At 39.7% G+C, this 13,656-nt stretch overlaps 1 protein-coding gene across 1 annotated transcript; it reads left to right on the forward strand.

The window, feature by feature from the left end:
* The first annotated feature begins 10,313 nt into the window (after nt 1-10,313).
* On the forward strand, nt 10,314-13,537 carry LOC115578160 (serine/threonine-protein kinase/endoribonuclease IRE1-like). The gene is made up of 6 exons (XM_030411009.1): nt 10,314-10,720; nt 10,843-11,006; nt 11,087-11,310; nt 12,429-12,558; nt 12,635-12,729; nt 13,062-13,537. Exons 1-6 carry the CDS (start codon nt 10,327-10,329, stop codon nt 13,279-13,281), a joined length of 1,227 nt encoding a protein of 408 aa, XP_030266869.1. The 5' UTR covers nt 10,314-10,326; the 3' UTR covers nt 13,282-13,537.
* Nucleotides 13,538-13,656: the final 119 nt, after the last annotated feature.

A 13,656-nucleotide genomic window follows, 5' to 3' on the forward strand; every position in this document is an offset into this window, starting at 1 on the left:
GCAGAGACGCACTTGTTGCCCTCTCTTGTTCAGTTGAGGTTCGGTTAATAATTTCGCTGGCATGGGAATACTGAGATTCAAAAGCAGCAATTTTTCTCTGACGGGCCTCTGACTGTTCAGGATATGACTCCTTGAAGCTAGCATGTTTTGTGATGTGGGTGACGCCTCAGATTGTATTCTTTAGCAACAGCGACAGTTTCGTTGCAAATGAGGACCACAGGTACAGCATTTCTGTACAATGGTAGGGGAAACACTGGGTACTTATCAGTCCATTCTTCATTAAAGCTACGGTTCTCTGCATCAACTTTCAGCTTAAGGCTCTTCGAGAGCGCCATTTTTCATTTAAATATAATTCTTCTTCCAGTGTTCTCCACAAACTACGGTTTTACCATTAAGGCAAAGGCAATTGCCTTGGGCCCCCAAACTGCAGGGGCCCGCAACCAGCTGCCCCCTCCCCAACCAGCAGGGGCCCAGAGCCTCAGGCCAGCAGGCCTCCACCATTGTCTTTGTAAATTATAATTGTGTACTTCTAAACATAAAATAAAAAAAAAAAACAAAAATAAAAACAACAACAACAAAAAAAAAACATCAGAATGTTTATAACGTCATCGTGACCGCGAAAAGACGAAAGACAGCAACCAGGAAGTGAAGCGCTGCGGTTTGTTTAAAAATGAGGCGAGCAGGAGAAGAGAAAAAGCGGGAAGATTAACAGGTCCTGGGTAAGATAGCCTACACACACACACACACGCTAGCTAGAAGAGCCAGATTTCAAACACTACTCTAACAGCCATAAACGGTCATTTTGACCGCTAGATTTTAAACTCTATATTCTCTCATGTCAATACCCAGCTGCTTGATGAATGCATTCATTGTGTCATGATATTTTTTAAAAAACGAAATAACACCAAAATGTTTAATTATACATTTTAATTGAAAAAATTGAGAACAAGAAAATTAACAATTAAAAGTAACTTATTTGATTACGAAACATTTTATTTTAACACTTAATATATAATAAAATAAATGATAATAATCGAAAAAGCTGGAAACAAGCTGACCTAAACCAAAAACAAAGAGCCGTTTTGACCACTGGTCACATTCTACAGACTACCTCCGCTCTCCTCAAAGTTACCACACGCGCGCTTGTGGCATTTCAAGTGTCCGACTGTTTGCAGCTCTTTGGACGGGCACTGCCTCTGTCTCCGTGTCTGCTGCTTCTGCGGTGGTTGTTTCCGCTGCTGCCCACCTTGTGCCGACTGCTGCGGCCACTTTCCCCTCCATGTATTCTGCCCTCAGCTCCTCTGCCAGCTGCTGCAGGACTTCCCTCCGGGCTCTCCTGCTGCTGGTGCTCCTTGAATAAGATGCGAGCATTTATCCCAGCCAGGTCGAGGATGTTATAGAACAGCCGCCACTTTATGGTCGAAATAGGTAATACACATAATATTTCTTTGTTTTTATGTGTGTAATTTATATATATATATATATATATATATATATATATATATATATATATATATATATATATATATATATATATATATTATATATATATATATATATATATAAACTATTCTAATTAAAATACAGACACTTTTAGGAAAGGTCATGTAACAGCAATATTGCATTTTTCATTCAACACAGTTATTACACATATAATTTGAAAACTGTCAAAAAGACTTTTTGAAACACTTGGCTATAATCTTTAATAATATTATAGAAAATAATAATATTAAGTAATATTATAAATTTGTATGGGTTTGTTAACACTGACATAAATTTGGAATGAAAAATCAAATATTATCGATTTTTTATTTAATTTTATATGAGTATACAGCCCTTACAGTGTGCACAGAGAAAAAATTCTGGCCCTTGGACAAATATAGTTGATGACCCCTGCTCTAGAGTCAAGACACATGACAGTTTGCAATCATTCATAAATGTGCAATATTATTTTCAGCAAAATTTTGACAGTGCTGAAATTTGAGATTCACATCTTGAAACCCTTTAGCCAAAGGTCTGTACATGAACCCCTACTACAGGAGAGGACGTTGATTTGTACATACAAATAATTGCAGTGTGATGAGAATTGATTTATCAATCAAATTTATAACCCATTTGATTGACCAACATCTTTTAGGTTATTAACGGTCACTTTCTAGCCATTTGCTATTGCTGTGTGATGCAGTGCCCAACATAATGTTGTATCTGTATCATTACTACAAGTAGCTTTTGTGCTTTACCACCATATATCTGACATGGTTTCAGGCTGTAGTGTCTTTTAAGCCAAATATTAACTGTTAATGTACAGAGAGGTTTAATTACTTATTTACCTGCCCCATTCTTTAACCCAGCATTGTAGACGTATGTAGACTATGATGACTGAGCAGTCGCAGATTAATGTTCAGGAAGTAAAGGGTAGAAGGGAAAGTCCTCCCACATCCTGTTGAGGCCCAACCCATCATCTAACGAGTCTCTTCCTGTCCGTGACAGAGAGATTCAGAGCAGGAAGAACTACAGATAACCCACAGCATGTTAAGTTTGGATCGATAGAATTCATACTCCGGTGGACGTCTTACTTCAACATTGTAAGTTAAGTTTACTACATTTCTCTTAACACTCACCTTCAAATTATATTGTGATTATATGTTTTGCTAGAAAAATCTGTATCAAAGCGAAATCTTAAGCTTGGCCAACTTGGCCCGTTGGCCACACATCGAGCAGCCCTGCTCTACAAGAATGACACCATTGGTGTTTAGATTGGCTCCATATAAATCTCACTGTCACTATGCTAGTTTATCTGCCACCAGGCACCACATTTCCTGGAAGAATGGAGGCTGACTAACAGTCATCTGGCAGCCTAGTACAATCGCTATCTGCTTTTCAAACTCCATTATGGATGAAATGAATGAATAAACTCACATTTTGTCCAGAGTTGTCATTAGATAAAACTCTGAGGAAAACAGAAAGCAAGTCAGCTGTCTTTGCAACAGCAAAGCCAACAATATCCCACAAATCTGTTCCACTTTATTGTGAAAAGGCTGAAAACATTTTTAATGTCTTTCAACTCCTTGTTTTGTTTTTATAAGAGCAACTTTACAGATGTGGTCCAGTCTCAGTGCTCACATCTACTTTGATCCCAGCTTGATGATGTTGTTCAGCATTTCCCTTTTTTTGAAAAACAACTGCCCATCATACTTTACTACCAACATACACACAATACTACTTCATACACTATAACCACAAGAACTGGTCTGCATTACGATTAGAGTAACATAATATATCTTTGTATAATGATATTCCATGCTTCAGTATAAGACAGCTGATCCCATTTCAAGTCAGCAGGCTATACATCCACATTGTGTGTTTGGCCATCAGAGTGTCACAGCAGGAGGAGGAGCTTCACACTCCAGCAGAATCAAACAACTTTGAACCTTTGTCAGAGTAACTTCTGTCTCTTCCTGTTATCAGCTTCTGTGTTTTCTATAAAGCTCAGGCAAGGGAGGAGTTTAGATGTCAGGGAAATAAAACTAAATGATTCCAAATATGATTCCAAATAGTGTACGTATGCTATTTCTCCCATTCGTATACATTTAAATGATAACAGATTGTGATGAAATAGGGTCAGTGTAGGGTCAAAAAGGGATGAGCGAAACTATAAAAATGATTCAATTTTCATTTTCTATTTCATATAACAAAAAATAAAATCACTAGAAAACAGAAACGGAAAAAAGGCCTGTTTATTCATATACTGAGACCGGATGTTGTCATTTACTGGACGGTGCTGTGTAGAAGAAACAGTAGGCTAGTAGGCTACGGCAGGGCAATCTACCGTGACACATGGACATGGAACTGCGGTCAAGCCAGCCGTCACCCCGATCTCCGTGGTCAAATCAGCCCGCACTTACATTTCTAGTGTACAAGTATTCTCAGCATTATGGTAAATGCGGACTTTCGGTTTCAAAATAAAGGTATAAAGAACAGACAGCTATGATTCCAACCTACATCTAATAAAATATGTTACATTAAGTGTTTCATGACCCCATGATGAATAAAAAACACTTAATATCAGGTAGCTATCTTTACTGCACCAGTGAGAAAAATGCCAAAATAAAAGTCACATATTCATGCCTCAGTTTGCATATTTGACCATATTTGAGGTGCTGTAAAACACTTTGCTCAATAATTCCTGGCTATGGATGGTATACTTGTAAGACTACACGCATACTTGATATCAAGCATTTTTACTGCACCATGTGGTTAAATTCAACAATAAAAGTCCAATATTTAGACCTGAAGATTCCATATTTTCATATATTTGAGCTACTGTAAAAATACTTTGCTCAATATTTCCCTGCTATGGATGGTATATTTGACATCTACACATATAAGACTACAAGCATACTTAAAATCAAGCATTTTGATTGCTCCAATGTAGATAAATTAAACAAAAGTCCCATATTTATACCTGCAGATTCATATTTTCATATATTTGACGTACTGTAAAACTCTTTGCTCAATAATTCCTGGCTATGGATTGTATATTTGACTTTTACACATTTAAGACTACAACAATACTTGATATCAAGGAGAAATTCAAAATAAAAGTCGCATATTTATGCCTGGAGATTGCATATTTGACCATATTTGAGCTACTGTAAGAACACTTGTGTAAAAGTCAGATATATCACCCATAGCCAGGAACTATTGAGCAAAGTGTTTTACAGTACGTCAAATATATGAAAATATGGAATCTGCAGGTATAAATATGGGACTTTTTTGTTGAATTTATCCACATTGGTCCAGTAAAATTGCTTGATATTAAGTGTGCTTGTAGTCTTATATGTGTAGAAGTTAAGTATACCATCCATAGCCAGGAATTATTGAGCAAAGTGTTTTTACAGTAGCTCAAATATATGAAAATATGCCACTTGGAGGTACAAATTGTTATGCCTCGATGTGGACACTAGGTGTTCTCTTTGCCTGTTTTCTCTCTTGTCCCCCTTCCCTGCTCATTTGGTTTCACCCACCTTTCTGATTGCCAGTCTCCTCCCTGATCTGGTTCACCTGGTGGTAGTGGGTGGTGTATTTATAGGTCCTGTGTTTCTTGTGTTAGTTGACAGTTTCGTCTTCTTGTCTCCGTGCAGAAACGTCCCAGCTCTGTTATACATCGTTCCCTAAGTGTTTCCTGGTGTTCGACTTCGCCTGTGTCCGTACGACTTCGCCTTTGCCTTCTCCCTGTCGGATTTATCTGCCTTCGCTGATCGACCTCCTGTGTACCGACCTCCCTGCCTGCCTGATCCCCGTCTGGTTCGTCTGCCTTCGCTGAATGATCACCCGTGTACCGACTCCCTTGCCTGCCTGCTCCCTGTCTGGTGTGTTTGCCTCGCTGACTGATCTCTTTGTGTAACGAACCGAACTTTCCCAAGTAAAGAACATTGCCCTGCCCAATCCCGGGTCTTGTCGTGCTATTGAGTCCGAACTATTGTTGTGGTTACCTGGTCGTGACACAAATGGGAAATTTTATTATGGAATTTCTCCACATTGGTGCAGTAAAAATGCTTGATATCAAGTATAGTGGTAGTCTTAGATGTGTAGATGTCAAATATACCATCAGTAGCCAGAAATATTGAGCAATGTGTTTTAACAGCACCTCAAATATGGTCAAATATGCAAACTGGAGGCAAAAATATGGGACTTTTATTTTGGCATGTCTCTACACTGGTGCAGTAAAGATACTTGATATTGAGTGTTTTTTTCTTCATCATGGGCTCATGAAACACTTTAATGTAACATATTTTATTTTAAATGTAGGTTCGAATTATAGCTTACTGTTCTTAATACCTTTATTTTGAAACCGAAAGTAAATACGCTGTTTCTTCACATTTACCATAATGCTAAGAATACTTGTACACTAGAAATTTAAGTGCGGCTGATTTGACCACGGAGATCGAGGTGACGGCTGGCTTGACCGCAGTTCCATGTCCATGTGTCACGGTAGATTGCCCTGCCGTAGCCAACTAGCCTACTGTTTCTTCTACACAGCACCGTCCAGTAAATGACAACATCCGGTCTCAGAATATGAATAAACAGGCCTCTTTTCCGTTTCTGTTTTCTAGTGATTTTATTTTTTGTTATATGAAATAGAAAATGAAAATCGAATCATTTTTATAATTTCGCTCATCCCTTTTTGACCATGAAAAAGAAAAACGCCTTGTATTTCAAGTTTAATTTTTATATTCTAAAACGAAAATCAAATAACCACTCGTTTTTTGTTTTTAATACCCGTTTCTGAAAGGAAAATCGAATGACCAAAAGATATTGTTCTTTATGTAAGAATGATAGTATTACAAAGCAAACAGTAATACAATGTAATCATCTGTATTGTCAAAGCCCAAACCCTAATTAAAATATGTTTTAGTTTCCATAAAGGGCCTATTTTAATCTTTCTCATAGGATGATGTTGTATCCGTGTCATTACTACAAATATCTTTGTGCTTTACCACCATATATCTGACAGGGTTTCAGCTCTAGTGTCATTTAAGCCAAATATTAACTGTTAATGTACAGAGAGGTTCAATTACTTTTTACCTGCCCCATTCTTTAACCCAGAATAATGCCCGATGGTATTCTTTAAGGCTGGATACAATCTTTGTAGATTGTATGTAGACCTTGTTGACTGAACAGTCACAAATCAATGTTAAGGAAATAAAAGAGTAAAAGGGGTAAGTCCTCCCACATCCTGTCGAGGCCCAACGAGGGCTGGGCGATATGGACCAATAGTCATATCCCAATATATTTAGGCTGAATATCGATATACGATATATATCCCAATATTTTTATTGCAAAGTGAGAGCAAATGTTCAAAGTCAAAGCCAAATATGACATGTGGGTGGGAATTTCGTCATTTTAGGGCAAGGCCATTTGGCCTTCACTTTTTTTTTTTCAGGGGCACCAAGGCCACATGACAGGGCACAAAGACCACAAAGTAAAATGTGTTGATTTACCTTTTAGACTGATACCATAACATCCTAATTTATAATAAGACATGGATTATGTATTAAAACATTTTTTAAATACCAATATCAAGTTGATGTTACATTAGAAAACAGTTTTTTTTTAAGTAGGGTTAGGGTGAGGTGAGTTTTGTGACACTATACTGAACATAAGTGTTATTGAATATTTCTCCCAATAGAAATTCCCCAAAATTATGGCAAAGCACGTTTTTTTCCAGAACAAATTTGTTTTAGAATAACCAGCAGGAGACCACTGACATGTGGAATGATTTTGGTGACACTACACTCTGAATAATAGTGAAGCTATTTAATATTTTTTGTGGCATCTCTTTTCGGTGTTGCACTTTGTAGATGTCCCTGCGCCCTCATCTCACAGATGCTGACCATAGAGACCAGAGTTAATGTCCAGCCGCTCGTTTTGATGAAAACATGGTTGTAGCTCGTTGTCAACCTTACTATGGTAGGAAAGAGCTTTGTTTGTGCGTTAACAAGGTTTCAGTTATGAGTTATTGATCCTGGAAGTTCGAATCTGTGAATATATTTCCACCTTTACCGGACTAAATCCTACCACATAAGTCAGTTACGCTTCATGTCAAAACCGATTGAGCTGGCTTGCGCACGTGTGCTGTAAGTTTCGTTCTTGTGTTTTGAGACGCTGCTGCTGTTTGGGAGGCTTTCACGTGAGATCATCGTGATGATGAGACTCCACCTGCGCGAACCGCGGACTCACTGAAGTTACTGTGAGTGACTACTGTGCACTCGGGTGGCTGTAATTCAAGGCAAGCTCGCTACGCTGACCGGGCCAGGGGCACAGAGGCCACTGTGGCCGTACGATGATATTTTTTTTTCACGGGGCATCAAGGCCAAAGTGCGGGGCAACAATAGTTTGTTGAAGAGTGCAGGAGTGTCTGTTCCAGCCCCTACCCTCTCTGTGCATGAAAGAGCAGGCGCGCGGGGAGCAGTGCAGAGAGCTCCGGGTCAGCGGCTTGCCAGGAGCAAGGACCACAGCGCAAATTTGAACTATATCGATATATGTCATAGGGCCTAATTCCATATCACATTTAAGAATATATCGATATATGTTTTTTATCGATATATCACCCAACCAATCATCAGACTGGTATTTTCCTGTCTCGTGACAGAGAGAGTCAGAGGCAGAAAGAACTACAGATAACGCACAGCATGTTAAGTTTTGATCGACATAATTCATACTACCGTGGACAGCTTACTTCAACATTGTAAATTCATTTTCCTACAGTTCTCTTAACATTCCCCTTCACATTCTATGTGAAATAATCAGCATTCTCACCTTAAAGAAGCACAGTCATTTAGACCTACTCTCCTTCAGTTTCCACTCTTGTGGTTATTTGATGTCATCAGAATGAAAGTTTACATGAAAACACAATATTTCACCCTGTACCTACGACCACCAAAGTCTATTAATGGAAATTCCACAGCTCTGCTTATTCAAAGTTTAATTCCAGTTGCAGACCTGAAGTTTGAATTCTAAATGTCAGTGAGGGAAAGGTGTGGCACTCTGTGTAACAAACACGTAGTTAATGCTGTCAGCAATTCTAGAAGTTAGGACAAGTGTAGTAGTTAGATGAGTTTTCATGTTGTAGAAATGATTTTGTATTACTTCTGGTACTTATATATAATTACAGGGAATGACTTCTGATGGATTTGCACCCAACATAAAGATATTCTTTTTAAATATAATTTATTATGAATATGATATGATTCATTGATCATGTAACATTAATATTCTAACCTTTTCTTTTTCAGTTACACTGAAGAAAGAAATGAATATCGTCACACAGCTCCAACTGCCAGCACCCCCAACAGAAACACATCGTATAATACAGTGTGTAATTGACAGTAACCTCAAGAGGTTAAAACAGTTATTAAAGGAGAACAACATTAATGACATTTACTCATGCACAAAGTGTAAAGACAGCATAACCCCACTTACTGCTGCTGTTGTAACTCACAACAGGAATATTTTTACTTTCCTTTTGCAGCAGGCGTGCAAACCCAAACAATGCTCAGCACTACGCTTCACACCTCTGCATTATGTTTCACTAGTCAAGCCCACTTGCTTGAACTGGGCAAGAGCTAAGCCAAATGTATGTAATCTACAATTTCACACACCACTGCACACTGCTGCCATCTACGACAGAGAGGATGTTGTGAAAGTGCTCATGTCTGCTGGTGCAGTGGTGACACACATATCTGCCATTGATCCTCAACATGGACTCACAATGAAAAACTAAGGTCAGATGATTCACAACTTTGCATCAAAAGGAGATAAATTCTGCTCTGAAATCAGATATTTCCTGGATATGGCAATTGCTGTGCAAAGTAAACACCTGAACAGGTGTTCAAACTTTTGGCAGTCACATGCTGTTGGAGGATCCTCGGACCCATCTAACCATGATCGAAGGTTGTTACTGTAACTGGGCGAGATGTTGAAAAATACCACCAGGGAAGCATCAAATGGCTGAAGGAACTGGAAATCTGAACACCTACATTGAAGGAACAGTCAGACGCTTTCCAAACATTCCCAATGAATCTGTACCATCACTCAATTATTACTTTTCTATGCAGTTCTGTGTACTCTGGAGGAAATACCAAATGAACAAGCAACCAGCTTTAGTCCCCCAACTACTGGACCAGCTTTGCTTAAAAGAGAGACCTGAATTATGTGAAGCTGTTCTGCAAACACTGTATGTGATAACACCGAAAACAAAAGGCACAGATGGCTGGGATCTGAACTTTGTCATGAAGTGTGTACAACAGTTGCTCCTCTTTGTAAAGGACCATCACTCCCAGAGATCAGAGTCTGCACATATGGTGTATTGCAAACTTAGTTTCAGTTGAACATGTGGGTGACATCTTACATCAGTGGGGATAACTGCAGTGCCTGAGGACATACTGCTGTCTGCAGAAATGACCAACGGTGACAAGCTGAAAGAAGTTCTCAGACGACTGAACAATTATTTCAGCAAACCAAACGTGAAATGTGAGGACTGCACAGCCTCACCTGGGCCGAGGAAAAAGAAGAACAAGAAGAAGAAAAAGAAGAAGAAGGAAAAGTCCGACAAGGAAGAAGACCCAAATGACAAGTGTTTGAGTGATGCAACTGATCTAATATCATTCCTGTTGTGGAGTCAACTTCAAATGTTCAGCCACTCCACTCCAACACCACTGTGTCATCAGATACACACACATGGCTACAAATCAGCAAGAGGTGGAGAGAAAAATTAGAGAAGCTGGTTAGCACTGATAGAAGCAGATAACCAGAGTTGGGAGCATGAAGTATGTGAATGATGAAGAGTTCCGCATAGCAGAGGGCAGTGACGGTACTGACGTCTTCTTGGGGCTGAGAGATGATGGCACTGAGGTTGCTATTAAGAGAATGAAAAAAAGCAACTATCAAGTTCTGAGGAATGAAGAAGGATTTCTACGACTTCCAGAACTTGATCATCCATCTATTGTACGATACGTTGACTTTGCAGAGGACGAGTACTTTGGATATCTTGGTCTTCAGCTTTGTGAATACACCCTGGAAGAATGCATCAAAAACAATGATGGTGGTCTGCTGAAAGAGAAACTTGTCTATCAGGTTCTGGAGAGTTTACAAGTGCTTCACTGTCAAAATCCTCCAATTCTCCACCGTGATCTCAAACCACAGAATGTTTTGATTGGTAAGGAAAAGTCATTACTTCATTACAAAATGTACTAAAGTAATGAAATTAAATTAGAAATTCAAAATAGCAAGTGTTCAAAATGTATAATTTGTATATCTTATCTGTGATTTGTCCTGTAGATGTTAAGAGGAGGGCAAGATTAGCAGATTTTGGCATCAGTAGACGGTTACTCAAAGGCCAAACAACTTATTGCACAGGCAGTGCAGGAACAAGATGCTGGAAGGCCAGGGAGACTTTAACAGGAGAAGCTGACATACGATACAAGTCAAACACTGATGTACAGGTCAGTTTCACTGCAACACAAACTACACCGATGTGTGACTCAAAAATACTTCTTTCATTGCTCAAATGATCTGTTTTAAGGTGGCAGGGATGCTGATTCATTACATCCTCTCTGGAGGACACCATCCTTTCGGTGACATACCATGTGAAATTGAGTACAACATCCATAAAGGTTTGTACACGTTAGACCATGTTGAAGATGTGGTGGCAAAGGACCTCATCGAGTTGATGATCGGCAAAGAACCAAAGAGCAGACCTACAGTGGAAGAATGCTTGAGTCATCCCTTCTTCTGGAAACCTGAGAGGTAGCATCAGTTTCATTGTCACCTTTTATTTCTGTGTATAGCAGCTCGCACTGTGTTAACAAGAGTTGATGCCCACGAGTGGCTCAGTGAGGCTGCTCTTAAAGACACAGTGGAGCTTTCATCTCAATGCTAACATCAGCATGCTAACATGTTTAAAATGACGGTGCTAACATGCTGATGCTAGCAAGGTATATTGTTTACAATGGTCTCCATCTTCCTCCCAATTTCCACTGGATACGTCTCCGCGGAGCTGATAGGCTTTACTTAGTCAATGTGTCACCCCCACCAGGTCCGCTGCGCTGCGAATCAGCTCCATCCCAGCTCCGGCCGCCCTCCGGCACAGATACGCTGGACTTCTATTTCTGGCGGATGCCGAAGCACGGCGCAGCAATTCTGCTGAATTTAGCACGGTTAGGACTGGAAGTCAAGCACCGAAATGACAAACAACATCCGGTTACTTTTCAAAATAAAACACTCTGTGTTGACACCAGCACAAATCTAAAAAAAGAGACAAACACAAGCTCTTCTGCTAATCCTTCGGTCGGGAACACTTGTGTTGTTGTGTTTATAACACAGACCTATAACTGCGGTCGTGAGTGATTATGTGATTATTGCAGGAACTCCTCAGCCTTGTGACGCCAGCTGTCTACCGTACTGTGCTGTGGCGTACTCAAACCGCAACCGGTGGAGATTGCCGGAAGGCAGACAGCGGAGCAAAACCGGATCGGAGCTGCAATGCAGCGGACCCGTATCCAGTGGAAATTGGGGGTTGGTTTGCATGATAGCATGCTAATACTGTAGATGATAATTTGTACCAAACACAACCAGACCTAAACTTGGTTGATGTGAATTAGTTCTGTATGTGTTTGGTCAGAAACCAAACTACTGGACAAATTGGAAATTGGACATCAAGATGACACTAAAGAACATTTCAGGGGTCATTAGAATCATTCAGATCCATTTTGGGAGCCATGAATGGATGTACACAGTATCTGTGAATCAAATTGATGGACCAACAGACCAACACTATCGTCTACAGAGTCCAACATGGCTAGTAAAACTGCACATGTCTCTTTTTCCATTTCACTAAACAAGCAGCAACACATTTTATTTTTCAGGAGACTTGAATACTTGAAAAGGATCGGAAACATCAAGGAGGTGGAAAAGTGGAAAGATGCTGACCAGGAATTAATTTCTTCATTGGAGAAATGTGTCGGGGATGGATCCTTCAAACAGTGGAAAACTGAGGTGACAACTGTACAACAACTGGAACTTCTCTATTCCTTTAATTCCACTTAATGACTAGTTGTTTTTGGTGTTGCAGTTGGCAGAGTTGGTGAAGAAGATGGATCCCAAAAACAAATACGATGACAGCACACTGGCATTCCTGCGCTTCATACGAAACCTCCACGAGCACTAGTAAGTCAAACTGAGTTACAGATGATGAAGGGCCTTAAAGGTGTTATTGATAACATTCAGTCATAAATGTGTCATTCCATCTCCCCACTTCCACTGCCTTTATGTTACAATGCTGCTGTTGTTTGAATCATCTGCCCCCTCAAGTGGTTGCTGGTGTTGGTGTCTGTTGCTAAAGTCAATGTTAACATAAACTTTACCTGATTCCTGGAATGAGTTCATCCTTTCTCTCTTACTGACCTCCATTACACAGATCTCCACAGCCTCATCAGCTTTTGACAGCTCCTTTATTGTTTATCTAATTGTCGTGCAATTAATTTTATATCCATTTACAGTCCCGAGGACGCGGCCAACGTTGATCTGATGTCGATGTTTCCAGATCTCTTCGGGTGTGTTTACCTGTTAGCCAACAGCAGAGGGTGGAATTTAAGGTCGCCTGTGAAGGAAATGTTTGGAACAATGTTCTCCAGAGTTGTAAAGCCATCCACAGAGGAGGATCATGTTGGCAGGCCAGTTCAAGAATCTCAACTTCTGTCTGGGGCAATTCCAAAGTGACAATACTTTGATTGAGCAGGGTCTTTACTGTAGAAAGAAAAAGTCCTGCCACAACTGAGTTGATTTGATTGAACTGCATTAATGCAACAAGACCTGATGCTGGGTTAGGGCTGGGTATTACCAGGTACCTCATGATACGATACTATCACGATATTTTGCCCATGATAACGATAATATCACAATACAGCGATTCTGCGATAATCGATATATTGCAAGAAATTTCATCCACGATACATCACGATATCTGTGTCACTGAAGATATTCAGAATTTATTGACTGCACTGAATCCATTCCACAGGAATTACAAAACATTGTCAATCAATTTCACATGAATGACAGCCAAGTAAACAAAGAGTATATTGCACAGTGACTCTC

Source organism: Sparus aurata, unplaced genomic scaffold, assembly GCF_900880675.1.
Source record: "Sparus aurata unplaced genomic scaffold, fSpaAur1.1, whole genome shotgun sequence".
NCBI classification, from domain to species: Eukaryota; Metazoa; Chordata; class Actinopteri; order Spariformes; family Sparidae; genus Sparus; species Sparus aurata.

Coding starts and splice junctions, on each gene's coding strand:
- LOC115578160 (XM_030411009.1), top strand. CDS start 10,327: ATGAAGTATGTGAATGATGAAGAGTTCCGCATAGCAGAGGGCAGTGAC. Junction 10,721..10,842: donor ACCACAGAATGTTTTGATTG/GTAAGGAAAAGT, acceptor TTTGTCCTGTAG/ATGTTAAGAGGAGGGCAAGA. Junction 11,311..12,428: donor TTCTTCTGGAAACCTGAGAG/GTAGCATCAGTT, acceptor TTTATTTTTCAG/GAGACTTGAATACTTGAAAA.